The sequence below is a fragment of the Hemicordylus capensis genome, chromosome 15, assembly GCF_027244095.1.
Source record: "Hemicordylus capensis ecotype Gifberg chromosome 15, rHemCap1.1.pri, whole genome shotgun sequence".
NCBI classification, from domain to species: Eukaryota; Metazoa; Chordata; class Lepidosauria; order Squamata; family Cordylidae; genus Hemicordylus; species Hemicordylus capensis.
The window spans coordinates 12,577,910-12,603,183 of NC_069671.1; the positions used below are offsets into that span (position 1 = coordinate 12,577,910).

General features: G+C 45.2%; 1 protein-coding gene across 1 annotated transcript in view; it reads right to left on the bottom strand.

The window, feature by feature from the left end:
• DNAH10 (dynein axonemal heavy chain 10) overlaps positions 1-25,274 on the bottom strand; it is an 87,363-nt gene that overhangs the window by 18,065 nt on the left and 44,024 nt on the right. The window contains exons 38-61 of the mRNA XM_053280219.1: positions 23,773-23,891; positions 22,659-22,817; positions 22,331-22,466; positions 19,843-19,965; positions 19,465-19,599; positions 18,543-18,759; positions 17,048-17,167; positions 16,575-16,720; positions 15,728-15,880; positions 14,308-14,568; positions 13,654-13,826; positions 12,182-12,275; positions 10,731-10,898; positions 10,447-10,635; positions 9,837-10,008; positions 7,938-8,141; positions 6,587-6,667; positions 5,874-6,071; positions 4,841-5,002; positions 4,090-4,264; positions 3,803-3,984; positions 3,302-3,438; positions 2,849-3,066; positions 2,061-2,282 (exon numbers count right to left, since the gene is read on the bottom strand). Of these exons, the coding sequence (XP_053136194.1) occupies positions 2,061-2,282; positions 2,849-3,066; positions 3,302-3,438; positions 3,803-3,984; positions 4,090-4,264; positions 4,841-5,002; positions 5,874-6,071; positions 6,587-6,667; positions 7,938-8,141; positions 9,837-10,008; positions 10,447-10,635; positions 10,731-10,898; positions 12,182-12,275; positions 13,654-13,826; positions 14,308-14,568; positions 15,728-15,880; positions 16,575-16,720; positions 17,048-17,167; positions 18,543-18,759; positions 19,465-19,599; positions 19,843-19,965; positions 22,331-22,466; positions 22,659-22,817; positions 23,773-23,891 (3,944 nt within the window). The remainder of the gene's footprint in view (positions 1-2,060; positions 2,283-2,848; positions 3,067-3,301; positions 3,439-3,802; positions 3,985-4,089; positions 4,265-4,840; positions 5,003-5,873; positions 6,072-6,586; positions 6,668-7,937; positions 8,142-9,836; positions 10,009-10,446; positions 10,636-10,730; positions 10,899-12,181; positions 12,276-13,653; positions 13,827-14,307; positions 14,569-15,727; positions 15,881-16,574; positions 16,721-17,047; positions 17,168-18,542; positions 18,760-19,464; positions 19,600-19,842; positions 19,966-22,330; positions 22,467-22,658; positions 22,818-23,772; positions 23,892-25,274) is intronic.

The following is a 25,274-nucleotide window of genomic DNA, read 5'->3' on the forward strand; positions in this document are numbered from 1 at the left end:
CGAACATGGAGTCTATAGTGCAGAAGGATACCTTTTGCTTTACATAGGTTTTAAGGCATCACCTAACGTCCAGCTTGTGCCATGCTTTTTCCCTTTGATGGCTGGGATGCGGACAGAATGACGGAAGAAAAACATCTTGCAATTGACAAAAAGGAGAAGCAATCTTCGGACAGACAAATGGATCAGGTATAAGACGTACAGAATCCTTCATGAATATGCAATATGACTTATGTACAGACAAAGCCTGTAATTCCAAAACCTGTCTTGCCGAGGTAACTGCCACTAAAAATGCTAGCTGAAATGCTAACAGTCTTATCAGGATGGATTTTATAGGTTTGAAGGGTGGAGATTGTAAAGCCTTCCAATACAGTGCCCAGGTTCCAAGAGGGGAAACGGTGTGCCATTGGTGGAGACAAGAGAGTAGCTCCCCTGAGGAACCTTTTCAGATGCGGATGTGGATTTATAGTTCTCGCCCAAATACCCGAGATTAGGCCCACTAGTGATACTGCCTTGTCTTTTCAGCTTATTAGGCTTCAGCCCCATATCAAGGTCCTCTTGTAAGAATTGTAGTAGGTCTTGAATAGAGGCCCCCCACCCCGGGGCACTTTGTAACATGCTGACCACCTTAAAAAGGCTCTCCATGTACACTGGTACACCCGGTTCGTACACCTTCAGAATGCCAAGGTGGTCTCAGACACCCTGTTTGAGTAACTGTGGTGTTTTAACAATCTCCACTCAGTCTCCAAGTGGCAAGCCGTAACCAACTTGGGTTTTTGTGTTGAACTGGCCCTTGTAGAAGTAGATCCGGTGTGACTGGAAGACACCACAGGTCTGCTATTGCCAGGTGTAGAAGCTCCACGAACCATGGTCTCCTCGGCCATAAGGGAGCCACCAGAATCACCTGCGCTTGTAACATCCTGATACACCTCAGCACCCTTGCCAACAGTGGAGTTGGTGGAAATGCATATAGCACGCCCTCTGGCCAATCTGTTGACAGGGCATCTGTGTCCTCCACTTGTTTGCATGGAAACCTGGATATGAACCTTGGGAGTTGGGCATTTCATGGTGTAGCAAACTGGTCCAACACTGGCCTCTCCCATTGTTGAGCTACTTAATGGAATAGTCTCCAGTTCAAGGCCCATTCACCCAGAATCAGGTCCTCTTGGCTGAGCCAGTTGATTCAAGTCCCCTTTCACATAATGTGCCGGTAGGAACATAAGATGTCATTCTGCCCAGAACATTAACAGAACCGCTTTCATGTGCAGAGCTTGCGAATGCATGCCTCCTTGCCTGTTTACGTGGGCCTTCACAGTCATCTTTTCTGTCCTGATCAGTACATCGTGCCCCTGAAGTTTCTGATGAAATGCACTTAGAGCGAAGTGGATAGCCCTTTTTGGGAAGCCACTTTGCCCTTTCCTCCTCGGAACACAAATCCTCCTCTTATTCCCTGCGCGCTCCATGGCAGGGGAAAGGAGACAGAGAGGGACGAGACAGCGTAGGGGGGGAACACACTGAGACAAAACTGGAAAAGGCTTTCTTTCTTTTTTAGATTTTGCAGGTAAAGAGTTGGAAGACAAAGAGACAAAGGTTTCTAACAGAAGGAATAAAGGTAGTATAAGAATAGTAGCGGAAATTTTGGAGAGAAAAAATCCATTTGCTTGGAGCTAGACAGGACTGAAAGAACTGGGGGCAGAGTTATCCCCCTCAGGCTCTAGAGGCTTCTGTTTCTTTACACTAGTTTCACAGTCCTGCCTAAGAGCACATAAGGGGGGATAACCCATGGAGATGTCCTTGACCCCAGCGACTGAGAAAAGTGCAAGTGCTTAAGGCATGTGGAGGAGAAGCTTGGAGTGACCATGGGGCAGGATGGGAAGCTGTGGGAGTGGCCTAATGAGTGTCAAAAGCACCCGCTGCAGAAAAGACATGGCCATATGTGGTAGCCGGCAGCCCACCAACTGACAGGCGGAGACTCACCACTCCCTGAAGGTGGTGCCCTGTGAAGCCACTCCCACATATATTTTTTTAAATCACTGGCACAGAAAGTAACTGCTGCAACCTACCGGCTGATCTCCACATCGTCGGTCAGTAGGTTCTCCAGTCGGAAAGGCTGGCTGAGAGGGATCTCTCGGCTGAGGAGATCTGTCTGCCACACGTCCTTCAGCATATCATCACGGAATTCCCACGTGAAGGCCCCCTCGTAGCTCAGGAAGGCTGCACACAGCAGGCAATCTCCCAGCAGCTTCACTTGCCGCCTTTTTAATTCCTCCAAATCGTTCATCCACCTGGTTGGAAAAGAAGGGAAGCAGCTGCTCTAATGAGGGCTGGTGACAGTTCCAAGACGGCAGGCATCACATTCTCCCCTGGAGGCAGACACCCAATTGTTCACACTGTGTTTCAGCAAACATTCCCAAGGCAGCGCAGGGCAAAACATAAAAACAAAAGCACAACCCATATATGGACAATTCTTTTTAAAAATAAGAACCCATCAGAACAAGCAGATAATGAACTACATATAGCTAAATCCTCCAGACATGCTGAAAAAAGGGGAAGGTCTTTACCTGCTATGGAACGTCATAGGGGCAGAAGCCAGACAACTCTGGAACAGCAATCCAGAAAAGCCCTGCCTCTCATAAAGGCCAGTCTGGCTTCTGACCACAACAGAACCTGAAGCAGGGAATCCGTGGCTGACCTTAAGCTTCGGGGAGGTCTACATGGGAGCAAGTGCCCAGACTGCTTTTTATCAGTCCAAGCCAGCACCTTCAACTGGGCCCAGAAACACACTGGTACCAACGTCATGATCTCAGCACGGGTACCAAGCTCTCGGCTTCCCTAACAGGACTCCACTCGCCTGATGTTTTCTGAGCCCAATCCTGAGATGAGTTTGTCGGCAGCAATGAGCCGCCGCTCCATAATCTCCGCTTCTTCCTGGAGCTGCTGCTTCTCCCGGATCGCTGCCTCGTACTTATCTCCAAGGGCCTTTAACTCATTCTGGATGGTCGTCAGCTCTGCCTGGATCTTCTCCAGCTCACGCTTGCTTAAGAAGAAATTCCGCTCCAGTCTGGCCACCTGGGTGAAGAAAATGCAGCTCAGCTACAGACAACTGGGGCTCCACTGCCAGTCCACCTCCAAAGCACAACAGAAATGCATTAAAGGCTATCCCTACCCCAGGAGTCTTCAGTGGGGACAAACTGCCCCTCACTGGCCCTGTGGAACCCTTTCAACAGCCTGCCCCTTCCTGGGGGCAGTTGTTACTGCTGGAACGGCATGGTCAAAGCAGGAAAGAGAGATTTTCCCCTGGTACCTTTTCCCTCTTGGGCTTGACTTCCTTGGCAACATCACAGTAGCTCATTACGGCTTCGACAAATTTCAACATCCCCAAGCCAGCTCTACTGACCACTTCCATTTCTTCAAAGGTGGTGTTTAAGTTCTTTAACAGTCCTTGGATTTATATGTAGGGAGAAATTAATATGGAGGTCAAATAGAAAAGTTAAAATGACGAACACCATCCAAAGGAAAATCTTCCATTTTAGGTATGCATGATTGAATTGGCTTAATCAAGTAACGTTGGCATTTATTCATTTATGCAGGTTAGTTCAACCAATGACAGCACATTTTTAATCCTGCATTAAGAGCATACTTGTTTATTTTTGAGACTGTTTTGGTTCTGATGCTGTGGAAACAAGAGCTATCACATACTAGTATATGCTTTATTCCTTAAATGTCTGACTCCCCAAACCGAACACCGCAATGTTTGCAATTCCAAGTGTCCAATTCGCCACCCCACTGCTTCAAAGCAACTTACCTCGAACCGATTTCACTTGGGTTTGGGTAATTGAATCAAAGTCGATTTCCATGAGGGATCGCAGAAAGTTGGCCTCTGACATCATCCCTTTGGCCGTCTTCCAGTTGAGCTCTTTGTAGCCTCGCATGATAAGGATGCACTCACAGACGGTCTGCACCTGCTTAGGGGGCTTAGCAAAGGACCTGAAAGAGGAAACCCAGAAGCAAGTGAGCTGGTTCAAGCTGGCGGGGGCCTCACTGACTGAGAATCTCTCCTAGCTGAAGCCATTTCAGCAGCGGGTGAAGTACCTGATCTCCGTGACGTCAGACTTGTCGAGCTTCTGCAGTTCTAGTTTTGCTGCCTCCAGGATGGGCATTGCTTCTGCCAGGGCCGTCTCAGCATCCTGCTTCTCCACGGCAATGACTTTATTCTGCTCTTCGATTTCCATGGCTTTGTCCTCGGCCAGCTTTTTCTTCTCCTCAGCTAAGAATCGGGAAAGGGGCCATCAGAAAAAGGACTCCCCGGCTTTGCAGCTATGAATCTGGTAACTAGGCCTCCTTATGAGGGTCCTGTGACCAACTCTCTATGAAGTAAGGCTTTGGGTGGCCTAAATACAGGGCGTGGTAAAAAGGAAAGGACAGACCTAGAGGGGTACAACTGTAGGAAGAGCAATCCAACCATTTGTCAAGGAGGACATCAGAATTTACTATTACTACAATGAAAATATATATATGCCACTTTTCAACCAAAGTTCTCACAGGAGTTTATGTAGATAAATAAATAAGATGGACCCCTATCCCCAAAAGGCTCACAATCTAAAAACAAACATAAAGGTAGACATCGGCAACAGCCACTAGAGAGATGCTGTGCTGGGGCTGGATAGGGCCAGTTGCTCTCTCCTTATAAGAGATCAAAAGGTGTCTCTGTAGAATTCTCCGTGGCTTGCCTGGCACAAACTGACTGAAAAGCTGAAACCAGCTTCAGGCCACTAACACCAGTATTCTTGGAAATGTCACCCCTCCTGCTCCTCATCCTCAAAAGAGCCCACGAAACACTTGCCTATTGCTGTGTTGGTCGAGATCTCCTCTAGCAAGGCTTCACAAGCAGCCGATTTCTCTGCCAGCACAATCTTTTGCTCGGCAAGCTTCAAGTTGAGCTCGTCCAGCTGAATGGTGGCTTCTTTCAGCTTGTCCAAACCACCTTCCAGACGCTTGCACTGAGCTTTGGGAGACAGGAGGAGACACCTTTGCAGTGGAAATGGTTGTCGCACGCCTTCTCTTAAGAAACAATGTGGCTGCCTCGTCCGCATGCATAAAACTACATCTCTGCGGTGCGTCAGGCTGCTGAGCTGTGAGTCTCGTGGCCCAAAGGCAGAAAACTTGCAGCAGCCGCAGCAACATTCGGCCTGGGCAGCTTTAAAGTGGCCGGTGCCAGCTTTAGTTGGGGCGATCTTGGAGGAGGTGAGCTGGGAGCTCTGGTTGCCCCCAGGAAGCAACCCTGTGCCTTTCTTTTAGGGACAAGAATCATCTTATACCCTCCTGTGCGCTCCATTACAGGGAGGAAGAAGTAGCAGGAAACACAAAAGGAAAAAAGGCTTGAAATATTAAAGTAAGGTTTGGGGTTTTTTATATATAGTATAAACTGGAGAAGTAAAGATTTAAAGATGTAAGAAAAAAGAGTGTAATAAGAGTAAGAATAATATAAAGGAGAGGAAAGAATTTTTAAGCTGCCTGGAGCTACGCAGGACAGAAAGAACTGGGATGGGGCTATCCCCCTCAGGCTTGAGTAGGCGTGTTTTTTCTATTTAGCTAATCAAAACTGTCCTCCTGCCTTGGAGCTCGTGAGGGATATACCCATGGAGATGTCCTTGACCCCAGCAACTGAGAAGCCAGAAATCTCACCCATACGTTTTCAAGAACATCACAGTTATGATGCCAAGACACTTGCCTTTTTAAATTAAAAGAAATTAAAAGGCATTACTTAGGAAGCCGAATTCGGGGGCGGGCGGGGGGGGTTTGAACTTCAACAATCCTATTTGGCTTTCAATTTGCCTAAAATGTATTACATGTATTTTCAAAAACACCAAAGTTACCCAAAATGAACTGGTTCTTTTCATCCAGCAGTCTGGAATAAGTGTTAATGAAATCCAGGAAATTCTTGGGGGTGACATAGTTGCTGCGTCTGAGCTTCTGCAGGAATTTCTTGCTGAAGTCCCCGACGGAGCCATGGGCCATGACGGTGTGCTCAACGACTTCCTCTGAGTGCTCTGGTGGGATAAGCGGGTTGCCCCCTGGAACAGAATTTTATTTTGAGCATAGAGAAGTAGAAGAAGAAGTAGGACCTGCTACCTAATCAGCAAGGGAGGACTGCCAACGGTTGACCAAGTCAGACTTGCTCAGTGTCTACCTTTCCTCAGTGGTCATCAAAAGAAGCTGCTGTTTCTGAGGCAGTGGCCAAACACAGGTATCAACTGGAGACCCGGAAAGACCAAAGACGAAGGCAGGAAATTCTGCCTGGAAAATCCTCACAAAGCATAGAAACCATGTTAAATCCCATTCAGTCACCAGACTTGAATGGGATTTTATTGTATACATATTTTGTAAAGCTGTTTTGGGGGAAAGCAACACAAAGTTTTTAACAGAGAAACAGATTAATAACAGCTCAGAGAAAAGCTACTTGTAATGAATCCCATGTGCGGTTTGAGCCTGAGACATCTGCATCCCTGCAAGCCACTGCCATCTCTCCTCCCCATAATGACCTTCTACACACACCACAGACCACCCCCCCTTCAAGAAAGTGCCTTACCTAAAAAGAACTTGGCCACTGCCAACAAAGCCTGTGGGGGCCAGGGCAGGAACCAGTCGATGCCTGTGTTGTTGACGAGACCTTGCAAGGGACAGAGCAAGAAAACAGCTGAAAAAAGGCTGCAAGCAGCTAACCAAGTCCAGACCATATCCTTCCTTCCCTCTTCTTTCCTCTCACATTCATTCTGCCCATTTGCCTGAATATCACCCCACAGACTAAAGAGTCAGAGGCAAGCATAACACAGCCTCTGGGCATGGACATAGTCTTGCTGCAAATCTTCTGTGTAACTCAGAAGTTACACACATATCCCTACATCACTGGTTTTCAAACTTTCTACCTTCGGGAAACCCTTTCCATGTCTATCTGTCAAGGAGCTCCTGTTGCTTGCCAGCTGCAGAGCCCCATACACTGCAGAGGACTCTGGGGCATGTTTGGGGACACAAAGCACTGAGCTGGCATACTAGGACTTATTGTGGCCTAGCACAAGCTGAAACACACTCTGGAACTCCCTGCCCGTTGATCTTAGGCTTGCTGCCTCCCTGTTTAATTTTAAATGGAAGTTGATTTTTTTTAATTACAGCAGGCCTTCCCCATACTATCTATTTCTCTGTAACTGCATGGTTTTATTGAGTGCCTTATCTTGCATTTCTGTGGTTTCAGAGGTTGGGTTTCACTCTGGTGTTTTAGATGAATTATGTTGTAAGTCACCATGAATTTATTTATGAAGAATGGTGGCATATACATCTTTTAAACAAACAAATTCACAGTCAACAGACAATCCTTTTGGCTGCGCACAGGAAGCAGCGTTCCCTGTAACGGGGATTCCCAGATATTGTTGACTTCAACTCCCATAATCCCCAAGCAAAAGCTGGGGATTCTAGAAGCTGTAGTCAACAATATCTGGGAATCCCTGTTAGACAGAACACTCTCGGGAATACCGGGGCCTTTTAGAGGGAACACTGTTGGGAAGACTAGGGGAGCGGGGGCCTGTGTTCACCCCCTCCCCAACGACCTCTCGGAGTGAGGGATATAATGAAAGAAAATAAGGAGGAGTGGAGCTGGGGGCCCCGGGTTCTTTGAACCATCTGCTCAATTATAGCTACACCCTTGGAGGAAACTGACAGTTGTGGACAAGATGTCCTTCAGGAATGTTTGTCCACTGGTTCCAACCTTCTCACTGAGGAGCTTCTGATGATCATCTGAAGAACTCCAAATGACAATTTGAAAAACTCTGCTCTGGGCTAATGAAAACAGAGCAAAACAAAGAGTTTGTGCTTATCATTTTTGCATTTCTACAACTCAGAGGCTGAGAAGGATTACTTATTGACACACAGAACTGATTGCTGGATACCTGGGAAATTCCGGCAGCGTGTTCGCAGGGTATCTCCCACTGGAGACATCCCAAGGACAATGTGCAGGTTGTTGGCACTCTTGTTTACAAAGTACTGCCAGACACTTTCCTTGGCTGGTGCCACTCCCACTTTCATGGCTTCGCTTGTAATCTGGCTTAAAATACCCTCTCGCTCATCATCCGGGAAAAGGGCGGGAACTATTCCTATTAAAGCAAAAGAGCCAGAGAAGGCCTGGTTTAGAGAAAGAGCAGTATATCTTGCAAGTAGCTGGGTTATGCTGCCCCCCCAAGCATAGCAAGCAGGCATCATGGGTATCAGTCATTAGCAATTTAGCACAGCACTCAGTGCAGTGTTTGAACGTCATCTTAGTTGCTGGATTGGACATCATGGTCATTCCTCTTCCATGTCTTTTTATAGTTCACCAGCCGCTGCCGGCTGAAGTACCGCCTCCGGACTAGTCCGGGGAAAGTGCCGTTTATCTTTTTAGGGCAATCCCATTATCATTGTTTTTATCCAGTCCTATGTCAAAATCCAGTGCATTTTCCAAATGCTTTCCGAGTCATATACCAAGAGATCGATAGAAGTCACTGAGGAACTAACAGTACGAGGTGTAGATGCGTTGGCAGTCTAACAGAAACTGAGAGAGACATGCCCCAACTGCCAAAGATGACGGAGGCACAGGCCAAGTGCAAGGCAGTTGGAGGCGGCACAAGGAGCTAGCCAGTCTGTCTGTGAGGTCCCTGCACAGGCGCAGAACCCATTCCTCATGAATGCAATGGATCACACTCCAGATGTTTCAGCAGCTTTTTTGGGGGGAGGGGGAATCCGAGGCTTCTGTTATGCCCCGCAGTTTCTCTGTGATTTGTGGAGTGGCCATTGGCAGTAATTCAGCTTTTCAAAACTCAATGAAGGAGAATTTACATAGGCTTTAGATATAGCAATAGCAATAGCACTTACATTTATATACCGCTCTATAGCTGGAAGCTCTCTTAGCGGTTTACAATGATTTAGCATATTGCCCCCCAACATTCTGGGTACAGAATGCAGAATGGATGCAACCTGAGCCTTTTTGTCTCTGCTGATTCCATTCGCCTCCAATTTTCTTCATGACAGAGAGAAAGCTCTGATTTCTGCTTTAAACTTCCCTGTCTCTTAAATCATCTCTGGGGTGTGTGTGTTGGAGGGGGATATGAGGTGATGACAGTGAGGGGAAATCATGAGGTGATGAAGGTGTGGGGTGGGGGAACTTGAGGTGTGTGTGTGGGGGACATGTTTGATCCAGCTTTTGGCAACTTGTCATGCCAGTCCTCCGCTCCTCTGTAGCTCAAGCTAACAACTCTCGGCTCCTCCTCTCAGTGATGTGATTTGTGATTGGTTGGAGGAAAAACCCAGAGCAAGTCAGTGGGAACGCACAGGAAAAAGATCTGCCAGAGATTGCGGAGAGGAGCCAACCCTATGTGAACTGTCCATTTAATGCCCTGAATTAAACATCTTGCGAATCTGCTGCAAAGCAGATTCACTATTCAGATACCCCACAGCATGAAGGCATGTGTGAATAGCTCCCACACTGGTCTTTCCCCTGCAGCTGGGTTTCTTCTGGTCTCAGAGCTTGGTTGGGGAAGATTATTTTTAAAACAAGTGTGGGAAGGGTATTTGCAGGGAGAATCAGTGGATATGGGAAGGGATTTCCAGAGGATTTCTTCCTGGAAATCCTCACTTCACCTTGCATTAGCATTATGAGGCAAACCTTGTGTGTGTTTCATTCTATATAGCTTCACCCTGTCCCAATGGATAACAGCAACAACAATAATCTGTTTGAGGGCACGGGGAAGAAGAGAACCCACTCTGGATACCCTCCTCCTAGATTACAAGAGCACCAAAGCTCTTTTTCAGATTACCAGACGTGAGCATGTTGTTGATGAGCTCCAAGAATCCTTCCTCGGCTACGTGAGCATCTGTAAACAGGAAGATCATGACCTTATTCTCAAGCCCAAGTTTTACATACAAAGATTTGAGGTCTTCCCGGAGATTGTTTTCACCATATCCTCGGCTCAGAACTATTTCAAAAACCTGAAGGCGAGACAACAAATTATGGCATTCTTTTAATCAGGAACACTAACTTTGGTGGCTTTTCCCTGAGCTGCAATTCCCTTCCTTTGGAGGTGTAACGAGTCTGACCTACATAAGGCCATTTGATTCAGGCAAACCGTCTGCAGTCAGAGAAGACATTTATTTATTTATCATATTTTTATACCGCCTGATATTTCCACACTACTGAGGGTTTTTGGTTTTTTAAAGTTTTTAGATAAAGGGCTGTTGTAGTGGACCCAGCCATACCAAAAAGGTTAGGTGGGATAGAGGGCTGTTCCTCCACATGTGATGATAAGAGGCGAGATAGCTATTCCTGAACACCCTGCCTTAACCCTTTGGGGACAGGATGGGGGGAGAAGGGGCACATCCACATACAGAAGGAAATAGGACAAGACATCAATTGATTTACTCACTGACCTCACATCCTGCTGTGTAAGCAGCCAATCTTGCCAAGGACTGCTTCCCAGAGCCCCCAACTCCCACGAGAAGAGCGTGCCCACGGTCCATCCTTATGATACGATGGACACGGGTTAGGTGCTCCAGGGCATCGTCGAATAGTACTAGATTCATTTTAGTGTTGAGCTCGTTATACTCTTCAAGAATCTCCTACAAAGGAAATGCAAAGGTGAAGTGGCTTATGACAACAATTCTACACCAAAAGAGCAGCCTGCAACAAATGCACTGGAGCAGTCTCCCAATACCTGAAAGAGAGCTTTCGCGGCGTCGTAGTCTTGGATGTCTTCATAAACACGAGGCTCACTTTCATTCAGGGCCATTCTGAAATCTCCAAAAAGAATAGGATCTCTCATCGCATGCTCTGCTTCTTCTTTGAAATTATCTTCAATCAAGCTTTCGATATGGTCTTGGACCTTATAAGATAGAAAATGAATGAAATTATAAGTTAATGCCTGGGAAATTCCTTATTGAGAGTACCCATCCTATCCATTCTGGCTGACAACACACTAATCCTATGAACAATGGTCTGGATAATTCATTGGAACACAATTTTATTTTTTTTGCATGAGAACCTAACAAGGACATAAGAACATATGAAGTTGCCTTACACTGAGTCAGCCTCCTGATCTACTCCCTCAGTCTTATCATGGAGTGCCATTAGCCAGTTAAAGTAGACCTTTCCGGATTCCTTTTCCAGACCCTTTTAACTGGAAATACAAGGGATTGGACCTGAAAGCTTCTGTTAAAAAAGCTTGTCCTCTGCCACTGAGCAATGGCCCTTCCAAATAAGGTTTGGATCCAGCTTTTCTACTACTGTGGATGCCAGTAGGTTGTAGATGGTGAGCAACATCTCCCACAGGTGTCTGGAGAGTCTACGTTGAAGTATCTGTTCTACAAATGTAACAATTGCACACAGAGGCTCAATTTGCAAGACTCATATTTCTGCGAGGCAGGTGAGCATGTTGGGGAGTAGCATGGAAGTGAGAGGCTCCGTATCTAAGTGTGATACAAATGAAGTGGTTTAGGAACTACTGTTATGGCTTCCCCATCCAAACTACATCAGCAGAAGTGCTGCTGCTTCACCAAGCTTAGTCCCACCAAGACCAATCAGGCTATTGGTCCACCAAGCAAGTCAGTAGCAAGTCAACCCAGGATTTTAAGTCAATGGTCTTTCTTACCCCTACCTGGAGATGCCAGGGGTTGGACCTGAAACCTTCCACATACAAAGCAGATGCTCTACCGCTGAGCTACAGATGCTCATGATGAACATACAAAGCTGCTTTCTACTGAATCATTGGTTGATCAAACTCAATATTGTCTGCACTGACTGGAAGCGGCTCTCCAAGGTTTCAGACAGAGGCCTTTCCCAGCAATACCTGGAGATGCTGCCAGGGATTGAACCTGGGACCTTTAGCATGCAGAGCATGTGCTCTAGCAAGGAATGATGGCCCCATAACTCCTGCCTGACTAGCTGGCCTTGTTCACAAGATGTTTGCCGCTCATGTTCTGCAAAGCCAAGGCCATGACTAGGACAACTTTCTATGACTGCACAATCCATGGGCTGCAAGTAAAGGAGGCATCAACTGAGTCTACAATTTCATTTCAAGAGGAAATGCAAATGTCGGAAACCTTGTTGTCTTGAGCTGATGACATTACAGTAATAGTAAGTTATTCATAATAAAGGAAAAGAACTAACCAGTTTTTTGTCTGTTTCATTAATCAGTCTGTCATGGAAAACCCGCAGGCACTCATTTCTCCACACTCTCACCATCTGGCTGACTGCCTGGAACCTAGGTTAAAACAAAAACTGGATCAAATTTGCAAAATGCAACCAATGAGATTCAGTTGACAGGTCTTTGCAAATTCAGAACTTGCAACTGATCTGTCCCACTTTAATCCAGTTGGGAATAACTACTTCTGAGTTGCCATGCTAGCATCAGAGAAACACCTGGAGGTTATTCACACATGCCTTTATGCCTTGGGGTATCTGAAGAGCAAATCTGCTTCACAGCAGATTTGCAAGATGTTTAATTCGGGGCATTAAATGGACAGTTCACATAGTGTTGGCTCCTCTCCTCAATCCCTGGCAGATCTTTTCCTGTGTGTTCGCACCAGCTGGTTCCGGGTTTTTTCTACAATCAATCCTCACAGAGGAGGAGGTGAGAGACCTTTTGTTTTGTTTTGTTAGTTTGACAGCTGGCCCCTCTCCCTGGGTGACCAATGGCTGCTCAGGTGAAACCCATCCAAGTGAGTCCCCCAACCGAGCTCCAGTACATCAGTCATAAGCGCTTATTGTGGCTAGGGAGCCTGGAAAGGGGCGCTGAAGTTCAGATGACGAGTCTCGGCCCACCATGTCGCAGTCACCCACACCCACCGAGGAGGTGTGTGCTCCAAACAGGTCGAATCCCGAAGGGGATCAAATACGTCCAAGAGCCACTGCTGAATGACACGCATCCGAAGGCGCGCCTGAGGGAGCAGGTACATGGTGGCAGCCATACGTCCCCAAAAGTGCTGCACTGAGTGCAAAGTCTGCAGGCCCCTGGCTAGAAAAACGGCGGCCAGCCTTGCAAGAGTATCTATGCGGGCGTCCGGGAGGAAGACCTTCACCAAGGCCGTATTGAAGATCAGCCCTATGAATTGTATCCTGCATGACAGTTCCAGCTGGGATTTCTTGAAACTGAACTTGCAGAGTCAGCCGCGGCACATTCTGGTGATCGGTGGGGGTCAGCTGAGCACACCGGCAAATGCAGCCTCCCAGGCAGGTTTGCGGCTGCTCCTACAGCTGCCAGTAGGCCGAACTGATACTTCCCCCTTGGTACTCTTACATGGAGTACCCTGCCAGCCCTTACCATGCAGCGTAGGGAGGGAAAAGGGCAGAGGCAGAAGGGGGGGTAGGCAGAGGGGGGAGAGAGAGAGAAAGGAACAAAATATGAGGAAGACTGGAAGGAAAAAACTCGGAGAGTTGGGAAAGAGCTGCCTGGAGCCTTGCAGGACTAAAAGAACTGAGGAAGTTTGGCTCCCCCCAGTCTTAAACAGCTATACTAATTAGTTTAGTCCTGCCTTCTGGAGTCACATGGGGATCATAAAACCCACACATGAGATGTCCTTGGACTCCAGCAGCAGAGAATGGGGGAAATGCAGCAATCCACCAGGTCCATTTACACTCACCGATCCGGGGTTGTTTGCACAAGTCCATTGTAAACCCTGGAGAGATCCCGCAGATTAAAGATGTAATGGAATTTTGAAGGAGTCGGAGGTAAGTCACGGACAATCATTTCATAAAGTGCCAAGGTACAAGTTGTCAAATTGTCAGCAATTGCAGCTATAGACTCATGAAAAACCTGCAGGCACAATTTAACCAGAAGAGATTAAATAAATATTTTCCCTCATGTTGATTTTTGTTTGCGACATTCCCCATCAAGAAAAAGTCATGGATTCTTTTTACGGTAGAAGCACCTTCTACGTATCTCACATAGAGAAGTACATCGTAGCATGCCCATCAATGACTTATAGATGTAATCAACAGTTGCTTTTGTATAGATAACAGAATGTTCTTTTAAATCTAAGAACTGAGCCCCCAAGCCATTATCCCTACCCTTCCAGAACAATCCTGTTGTATTCAAAGACAGCAATGCATTTGGGCTCATTAATCCTTCATTACTTGGTATCTATGAAGGAAGAGATGTAATCATGACAGAAAAGGGGCACTTTTAAAAAATAAAGCATTTGCATTCTGCAGTTTTATAAGAGAAAGTACATGTCTATCGACAATATTTTAATCTATGTATACATAAATATAAATATACTCGGACTCGGATTTACCGCAAGGTGGCCTCTTAAAATGGAGGCGTAAATCAAGTGCAGGGACACCTCCGAGGGAAAAGGAACGTTGAAAACACTGAAGAGTGAAATGAATCGGGGGTCAACTTCATTTCGGCCTCCCCCGGCTTTGCCCATGGCAGCCATGAAGCCAAGGTCACGCAGGAATTTGCAGGTCATTTCCTTGCCACGGTCATACAAGGCACCTTTCTCTAAAAGTAATTTCAGTAGGGCAATGGGCTGTTGGGTCCCATATTCATCAACCTTTGGACAACAAGGAAGTCAACATGCTTAGAGAGGGGGCAGAGGAACAAGCAAACATAGCTGTAATAGATTTATTACTACTACTACCACTACAAATTTCTTTCAATACAGGTTCATAATACTGGTAAAAGGAAGATTAACAATACCATTTAAAACTAAATTATAAAAGTAACAGTAAAAAACCAGAAATCTCAGTTGCCAAAAGAACCTGTTTCTGAAGAGGGCAGAGAAGACTACAAGTACATTGCTTAGTAATCCTCAAAGATCACTGCTAATATTCATTCAGTGGATGGAGGTTATTCAAGAGTGGGTTCCTCTCCCCACTTGCTTTGGAGCTGGGCCTATGCAAATGACTTTCTGCCTGGGCTCTTTCAGTGGGAGGAGCTGGCAGGGTGTAGCTATAATTGAGCGAAAGGCTTCAAAAAACATGGCCCCCCCAGGTCCACCCCTCCCTATTTTCTTCATCTCCCTCACTCTGTGGGGCTGCCAGAGAGGTGATCACGGGCCCCCTCTCCCCTAGCTACACCCCTGGGAGCTGGCATTGACTGAGGGTAGATTCAGGACATACTGAAAGAAGTACCTATTCAAACAATGCACAATTGATTTATGGGAATAAGTAGTCATCACAAGAACATGTGGTGACTGAAGTTACTTTGTTTTTTTAAGGTTAGATACATTAATGAAGTTAAGTCTATCAACTGATTTAGCCATGACAGGCCAAACGGAGCCTTATGATTCCAGAGAGTGAACCTCTGATTGCTAGATGCTGAAGACAGACAGACTTGACTAGTCCATCAGCCCTGCCTGGCAGCTTCCTGCAGAATATGTCATGCCACTTTGATGATAGTGTTGGACTAGATGGATCAAAGTAATCCTCATATTCTTCAGATGTTTGCATGCACATAAATTCTCTCTAGAGCAGGCCTGCTCAACCTTGACCCCCCCAGCTGTATTTGGACTACAACTCCCGTAATCCCCAGGCACAGTGGCCAGTAGCCTGGGATTATGCGAGTTGTAAGCCAACATCAGGAGGAGCGAAGTTGAGCACCCCTAGTCTAGAGGAATAGGATTCATCATGTTCCCTTTATCAAGCCAGTCCTGTTCTTGCTCCAGAAAAATACACTCTCTGTATTTTCTGGCAAACATGTTAATTCCTTACTCTGGGCATGTTCATATCATCCATGAAGACAAGGAGGCGCTTTCCCATCGGAGGCCCATAGGTCTCTTTCGTTCGTTTCTCTACATTGGCTTCTAAATTTCTTTGAATATCCATCGAAGTTGTGCGAGAGGAAAAGTTGATGATGAGCAGTAGCTAACAAAGAGAAGAAATGCCTAATTTCAGACTGAAGGCTTGTTAACAAATTACTTCCTGCCTAGCAGTGTGGAAACAAGCCAATGGATCTGAACAGTTATTAACGATATTTATATTCACTTTTCAACAAAAGGTCCTCAAAATGGTTTACATAGCAAAAGAAATAAGAAAATAGATACCATGTCCCAAAGAGACAATTCGTTATATTTCTAGATCTCTCCTCTGGGTAGAGGATGATAATTCAAAATTTGGATTGTTGCCATTTTCTCTGATTGTGGGAGAGCATATCCGTATTTGTTTAGAAAAAACCACACACACACACATTTAAAAGTTGTTTTTTGATGTGGCTATTTGACCATTATCACAAAATGGTCCAGACACTATTCTGTCTCCAAGCTGACAGGCCTCTGGATACCTTGTTTTACCAATGAGCAAAATTAGCACTTTCTAGAAAGACCAAATGGAATTAGTAGCATCCAAAGCTGAAGAGAAACAAAGGAAGAGCACCTAACATTTTTATTTTAGGAACCTGTTTACTTGGGTGGAACAAAGGATCTATTTCCTATGCCCATTCCTTGTTACATACAGCAGTATATACAATGTACATGCCACAATGAAAGCCAGCACCAGGATACAGAATGATGGCTGAAAAATAAAATGGCATAGCCTAACGTTATAAAATCTGGCCCCTTACATTTATGTCTGGATTTAATTTTTTGAGAAAGTTCTGTGTTGTTGCCGTCTTCGAAGTACCAGATTCTCCAACCAGAACAACAGGGTGTTTGATTTTCACCATCTGTCCCAGCAGCCAGGTTGTGCGGGTTGTGTCCACTGTCGGAACTAAAAGTGGGGGAAAGATTAATTTGCAAAGCAACAAAAACAGATAGGAGCACGCATTTAATAATGAGAGATGTGCATGGGTCCAAAAGGCATGGAGTACAGTTCAATGGAGAGCACAGAGACAGAATCAATTGTGCCCAGGTCACCATTAATTCCACACCCTAACCAAAAAGTCACCTAACCATTGCAGCATCCCAGAGATCAAAAAGCCAATATTCCCAGACACCTCATTTTGGAAATTATAGAGAGAGGTTTGCAAGCTTTAATTGATTTAATTAGAGTGATTAATTACTCCCACCAAATTATGCCAGCTTAATTCACACTCACCCAGAATGTCAATAAATTTCACTTGGGGCAAGTGAACATATTCCTGGACCAATTTGCTCCAAGGCACCCACTTCTTCACCTTCTCATCAAAGTGGAAGTCATATATAGTTGGAAGCTGTCCTGTAAATGATAAAAGATACCTTGGCAAGATACTAATGGTCAAATATTAGAGATTACTAGATGCACATGTCCCTCGTATGGGAAAGAGAGGGCATTCAGTGCAGGATGAGAAGTATGATGTTTCAGGAGACAGATCAGGTATGCTTTGCATGTAGAAAGTTGCAGGTTTGATCTCCAGCATGTCTAGATAAAAGGATGAGGAAGCAGATGATAGGAGAGACCCCTGCCTGAGGCCCTGGAGAGCCACTGCCAGTCAAAACAGACAATGTCAGGCTAGAAAGACCTATGTTAGCATGAGGCTGTAAGGGCCAAAAAGATGACCCATAATCAGATCTCTCAACATCTTTACTTCACAGCAGATGCAAGAGGATTCTAATTCTTTGGGGGGAGACATTTAATCCTCTTTCATTGTGCTACTTTCCTGATCTAAATTGCCCCTCAGAGGCTAATACTAAGCAGCGTTGGGATGGGGTGATTTAGATCAGGAAAACTGCACAGGGGTAAAGCACTGAACATGCTGTATTCGGTCCAGGGGTACAGAACCAGGGAATCTGGCAGAAGGATTCAAACACCTTACTCCTTGTGCTACGAAGGCAGTTCTCAGACAGAGGCAGCAATTGGCCTGGTCTTTGTTGTGGTGCAGTGCCACCCAGGTAATGGCCAGAGAGAGTACTGAAACTTATCAACCCAGCCAGACCAGGAGAACTGGGGAGCCACCAGCAACCTGTCACCAGCATAATCATACAGATTCCTGTGCCTTGCTTTGCCTCCCAAGGCCTGACCTCTTTCAAAATCTGTCAGTCTGCAACACTTTGAATTGGCGTGATCTTCCTCTGGCCCCACTGAGTTCTGCTCACTGCTACAGACTCAACTTCAGCCTGACCTGGACTCGTTTCTGGCCCTTTCTTCTGACTACTCTAAAGCCTGACCTGCCCTTCTTCAGTGCTTGATCCCGAATCAAATTAACAGCCCCCACAGCTACCCTGAAGGAAAGGTAAAAATGATGAGAGATCCAGTCACAGATTTCCATCATATGACAATGACAAATACGACAAATATTTATATGCCGCTTTTCAACAAAAGTTCCCAATATAAATAAATAAACAAAATGGTTCCCTGTCCCCAAAGGGCTCACAATCCAAAAAAGAAACCTAAGATAGACACCAGCAACAGCCACTGGGGGGCTGTTGTGCTGGGGATGGATAGGGCCATCCCAAAAGGTGCCTCTCTGCTCAGTTAGCAGGGTGTATATACAGCATGTACATGTACAGTTAGTACAGCATGGAGCACTTGTGCTCGACTTTAAGAGGTCGGTGGAACTGGAGGAGTTTCTTCCAAAACAAACCGTGTCATACCAGCTTGTCAGTAGCACTACCTGGTAGCTCTCCTGGTTTAGCCAGAGTCATCTCATCATTCACAGTTGACATAGAGGAGAGACGTTTAATGAAATCGTCAAATTTTGATCTTCCAGATTCAAGGAGGCAGGCTCCCAGGGAGGAATACAAAGCTTCCAGGAAGTAGCACTCAAGTACATCTGGGTCATCAATCTCATGCTCCAGGAGGGAGTCCAGCATCATAGTTAACTGTGTCACCTATTATGCAAGATAACAAAACAATAATGACCACCGTCATGCATGTACGTTGGGGGTATTCTTATTCTCCAGATATGCTGTTCTGAGTTGTGTTAAGTAGTAAAGGGGGTATGCCGCAGAAAGGAGCACTGAATGTTTTGCCGAGGAAGGACTTGGAAGTTGCTTCGATGGCACCAAACTCACTTCCTGAGCATCCCACTCTCTCAGATCCAAGTAGTCTCAGTCTAAGAGTACTCTAAGAGTAATGGGATTAGGAAAAAGTACTCAGTACTTTGTGTTTTCATATGGCCATTGAGGTTCAACACCAAAGAAGAACCTCCTTTCAAGTCTCAGCATTGAGAGATGAATGGGGAAACTGATGAAGGAAAGCTCCCAACAGGGTCTAAGATTTTGGGGCTGAACACAGGGATCCTTAGGGAATGCTTCCCAGACTGAGCTCAGCACTTCCTCTTTGCTCAGATTCTGTGAAAGACAGAATTTTTCTCATTGAACCACGCCTTGGAATCTTCCCTCAAATCTCATTCCTAACTCTTTAACTCTTCCCAAACTCAGTCCTGGCTCTAGAAATTCTGAAACTTTTCTTTTGTCCTTGTAAGTTCTCCTCAATCACATGACTGATCTTTGGAGCCTCCTGATCTGCTCAATGCCTGAAGTTCAATGCCTCTTCTGTAAAGGTGCTCAGTTAATAAAAAGGCAACTCCTTACCATATTTAGATCTGTCTGCGGAACGATGGTCTTCAGCTTCTGCCCTTGTCGCCCGTCAACAATTCCCTCTACAATCATGTCAATCAAGTAGGGTACGTATTTGTCAAAGAGTCGATTTAACAGTTGTTGCTCTTGCTGAGAAACAGAACAAAACTAAATGGGTAAATTCCCTTCCCTAAAGCAAAGGGTATAAATTGCACAAGGGTAATGAGAAACCAATGTATACAAGGCATCCTTAGAGCTGGGATGCTAATAGAGAGGTCACATGAATGAATATGGACTGCACAAGTAAACATGAGCTCGTCTGGACATATCGAAGAATAAATCACACATATTTCAGACAAGCTTCTCCAAGTCAGCCTAAGTGGCTCTTTTTACCTTGCTGCTCCGTTGCTGTGTCCATTTCTCCCAATAAGGTCTGTATTTCAAGTTCTTGGGGTCGACAAAGACCATCCCACAGCGTGATACAGTCGCAGGTGAGGCATACTGTAAGTCTCCAACCTAGAAAGGAAATCTGCACATTTAAGAGAAGTTCTTTGCTACCATTTTTACACAATAAAAAATTAATATTTTTATTGTGTAATGTTATAGTCGTATATGGTTTAAAATGTTTGGTAAACCACCTTGAAATTGTTTTCATGAAAGGAGGTATAAAAACTTCACAATAAATTCAAAGAAACCCTAGTATGTATTTCTAGGTACTGATGCCCTTCGCAACAAAAGGCTCTGTGAAAGCCCTGTTGCTTTGTGGGGGGAGATACCGCCCCATCCCCACATGTGCTGGTGCCCCAGTCATAATCACATATACACCCAGTGGCTGCTATCTGGATAAATAATAATTATGAAAACAACACAGGGTCAAACTCTGCATTCCACATAAAGTGTAATTTGGCTCTGAGACAAACCCAGATCCCAGAACCCTTCAGTCCAGAATTTTATTTATTTTATTTATTTATTGTTACATTTATATACCGCCTTTCGTTAAAAGACAACCCCAAGGCGGTTCAGAAAAGTTAAAATATACAGTAAAAAGGCAATAAAAACATCAAGCTAAAAAATATAATATACAGGCATAAAAACAATACAACAGATAAAAACACACAGAAGCAGCAGTAAAAAAGGTTATGTAAAAGCCTGGGTAAAAAGCCAAGTCCTTACAAGCTTTCTGATCTGATCCTTACTGAGGCCTGACCATGCAGCTAAACAGGTTGAGCCCCAGAAGCTGCGTGGATGGGAGGAACATCTGGGCCCATGCTCAGTGCACTCTGAGCTCTTCAGAGGAAGAGCAGGTGACAAATATGGTTAGGTTACAAATAAAATAAAATATGCAATAATAGCCAGTGTGGTGTTGTAGTTAGAGTGTTGGTCTAAGACCGGGGAGACCCGAGTTCAAATCCCCATTCAGCCATGAGACTTGCTGGGTGACTCTGGGCCAGTCACACATCTCTCAGCCTAACCTACCCCACAGGGCTGTTGTGAGGAGAAACTTAACTATGTACACCTCCTTGGAGGAAGAGCGGGATATAAATGTAAATGAAACCAGCATAAAGTCACACACTAAGAGAAGGTAATACTGGAGAAAGGTTACATGTTAACAGAGGTGATTGCAAATATGATGACAGCTATTATAAAAAGGCTAAAACTTAAAATAATTACAATTTTTGGAAAAGGAGACAAGCTACTAAAAGACTATAACTGCTAAAAATACTTTTCCATGATAAAATGCACAGAAAAGGTAGAAGGGGAATTTAAATAATATAGCTGGAAATGATTTCATATGTGGTAAAATGCTAGAATTAAAATTAGAAATGGTTAAAACTATAATGGTTACCATAAGTTGGACTATTACTAAAAATGGTAGAGTTACACGGAATTACACTGAATGATAAAATACACTAAAATACGCTAAGTGGTGAAGTTACACTGCATTGATCTAATAAAACATGCATTGCCATGGCACAATTAATAAGGTATGAGGAAAATGGAGGCAAGTGTTGACAGGATTCAAATTAGGGGAGCCCATCAGCTATCATCTTTCGCTGGATGCCAATCGCAGCCACACAGAACTTGGCAACAATCTTTGTGGTGGTGGGGGGGGCGGGGTTTAGAGTCAGAGAGCAGCAACTCAGTATAGAAGTGGTTCGTACGTCCCAGAAGCTTGTTCAACAGTGGAGAAATAAGGGCGGCACGAATGTCTCTGTAGAACAGGCAGTATAAAAGGACATGCTCAGTGGTTTCGATTTGCTCTGAGCCGCAGGGGCATAATGGCTATGCGTACGGGATCTTTCTGTATCGTCCCTCTATTACTGCTGAGGGGAGGCCATGGCAGCGGGCCAGAGTGAATGCCCTTCTGTAGTTTGGGGCCTCCAGTTGAGAAAGGTATGCTGCCGGAGAGGCTATATATCTAAGCTCCTCACTTATACAAAAACTTTGGGACACTGCTGAGATCCGCTTGACGCTCAGTGTCTGTGATGCGCTGTTTGATGATAGCTTTTGCCTGATCATATCCCATGTTGATCAGGGACGGGAGCGGGGGGGCGGCTCCTATGTCCAATAGATGCCAAATAGCTAGTAGAACACTCCCATGCTTTGTGGGGTTTCTGGACATAGGGGTCAAATCTGTCCCGGGCTAAAGCTATCTGACCAACTGCAGCGAAGGCAGGAAACAAGACTGGAAGCGACTGCCCCTTGAGGGCAAGTTAAGGGTCTCCTTCAATAACTTATTTCCTGCCTTCTGGAGCAAGTGGGCGGGATAACCCATGATGAGTGACCTCCTATACCAGCAGAAAACATTCCCATAAGACTAAATTCCAGGGCATCAGAATTCAGACAGTTTGTTTCCGTATCTGCCATGCGGTGTCCTTACCTCAAACAAAAGAGCGCAGTGAGTTTGGAGTCTGATCCGCTCTCCGTTTGCCAGTGTCAACAGCTTGTTATCATCCATCACAGAATTCATGTTTTCAACCCAGAGAGCATCAACATCTCCATCAAATAAAATGTACCTGTGGCACACCAATTGGAGAGCAGGCATTCAGACAAGGATTCCTCCCCAAAGTAATTTTAATCAAATTCAATGCTATCTGCACCAGTGTTAGATCAAAGGAAATTGATATGGGACGTGAAAGAAGGTGACTTCGGTGGGGGGAAACACCACCATTTGGGGGCCCTGTGAATCTAATCTTTTAGGATATTACCTTCTCTCTTTTTTATCAGTGGGTTTATTGATTTCCCTGAAGATGTTGGATAACACGCCATCGGTCCAGTCTCGGGTGGTGGGATCTAGGATACCGTATAGCTCGATGACACTCATGGCTTTGGGGTTCAGTGTGTAAAGCTTGGTCAGTAATCCTAGCCTAATTCAACATCAAAGATGCAGTCAACACAAGTTACATTATGTTATGTTAGAACAACAGTAACATAATACATTGCAGTAAAATTCATGAAGGCAAATGTTAAGGAGCCAGCAGATTCAAACCAGAGCCCAGACACGTTACTCTTTGCAGCACCCAGGCAACCTACAGGCACTTTCCTCTAGCAAGCAGAGGAAAGTGGAGGAAACTGCTAGCCTTGCCCTGGCTGCTCCACAGCGCCATCCTAATCATGGATAGAAGGTATACTGCAGCTTGTCAGCCCAGCCAGATCAGGTGATTAGGAGAGCCAATAGGGAGTCTAGTGGCCTTATATGGCAGCAGCCTCAGGCTTGGCTCCCCAGTCTGAACAAGACCCCTGAAGCCTTGTCTCAACTTGCTAGTACTGCTGCCTTTCAGACCCAACCACCTGCCTGTCTATATTGGGCTGTCTCCTGCCTCTGGCCCTTCTGACCTTTTATTAAGGTCAGAACATTAAGGTTTGGCATTCTTTCTCCTGTCTGTCTTGGACAGTTTAATATGATGATCAGGAAAACAAGGCTATGTTTTCTCAATCTCCTGTCTTTCTGGAGAGACACTCACATACCAAACAACAGCAGAATAATTTTATTTATTTATTTATTTATTTATTTATTTATTTCGATGCCACCCATCAAAAAATGGCTCAGGGCGGTTTACACAGAGAAATAATAAATAAATAAGATGGATCCCTGTCCCCAAAGGGCTCACAATCTAAAAAGAAACATAAGACAGACACCAGCAATAGTCAATGGAGGGATACTATGCTGGGGGTGAGTAGGGCCAGTTACTCTCCCCCTGCTAAATAAAGAGAATCACCACATTAAAAGGTGCTTCTTTGCCAAGTTAGCAGGGGGAGCAATATTCCAAGTGTCTAGCAATTCCAAGTGTACAATTGTTCGAATTTATAAACTGTCCTTACTTTGTCTGAGCATGACACAAGGTATTGATGACCACAGATTTGCCACCTCCTGTTGGTCCAACAACCATTGTTGTATGACGAGTCAGCATCGTTTCGTACATTTGGACGACTTTATCCACCTGACATAGAAAAACAGGTTGCTTACGTGTAACAGGTTATCTTTCTGATGATCCATATTTACTCACAAAATGGATTCTGTGCCTGCACAGTAGCCCCATGGAAGAATTCCAAAACTCCACAAGGTGCTCATCGTCTTCACTGAATCACATGCATGGCACAACCGTTATTTTCAGTGGGAGAATGCTTTCTCCTCAGTTCTTGATCAGCCACTGCAATTAGTAAAGAGTGTTGATGGATGAGGTCCAGGAAGTCAGGTAAGTCACTATTACTGTGGAGATATCCTAGCAGCAGGGTAGGCTGGGCGAGTGTTGTGAATGAACATGAATCAGCAGAAAGATCACATGTTACAGGCAAGCAACCTGTTTATCTTTGAGGTGATCCATGTTTCCTCACAAAATTGGTGATTAGTGAGTGTACCTGAATTGTGGTGGGTGCCAGGATATGGTGGCAGCACCTTTTGAAGAATTTCCAGACCAGCGTTGGCCTCCGCTGCTGAGTGGATGTCCACAGCATAGTGTTAACAAAAGGAAGGTCTGAGGACCACATAGCTGCCTTGCAAATGTCTGTCAGGCTGATGCCCGACATGTGGGTTGCCGACATGGCCATAGCTCTAGTGGAATGTGCCTCCACTTTAGAGGGAGGCTTGACCCCTTGCTTATAAAATATGAGCATTAGTTCCTCAAGCCAATGAGATAGTCTCTGTCTTGATACGTGTTGACCTCTTATGTATCTCTTATAGAGATGACCAGCTTATTAGTCTTCCTGAATGGATTTGTTCTATCCATGTAGTAAAGAAGAAATCTTATCCTTGCATGTATGACAGTGGCTGTACAAGAGGCAATCAATCCTAACAGTCTCTGCACGGCGTGTGTTCTCTGCTTTGGGTTGAGATTGAAGGTGGAGATCATTTTAAGTATTCACAGTTTCCTGTCCTCTGGGAGGTATGCTCTCTTTGTCTCTGTGTCCACTATTGTTCCTATGAATGGAATCTGCTTTTGTAGTTCTAGCTTTCCTTTTCCCCCGCTGACTTTCTTCCTAGGTTTACTAGGAGGTCTAGGGTGTAATGAATATGAGTGACCAGGGAGTCCTTGCTCTCACAGGCGATCAACCAGTCGTCAAAGTAGGGATATATTGAAATGCCCCATGACCTCAGGTGCACTGTTATTGACTCCTACATTTCGTGAAGACACATGGTGCTGTTGACAGCCCAAATGGAAGGACCTTGTACTGAAAGGCTCTTGAGCCCAGAGTGAATCTCAATCTGGTGTTTCGGCCTTATTCCCACATGGAAGTAGGCATCTTTGAGGTCCAGAATCACAAACCATTCTTCGTTAGAAAAGGAAGGATGCCTTATAAAATTTCACCAATGTAAAATGTGAAAT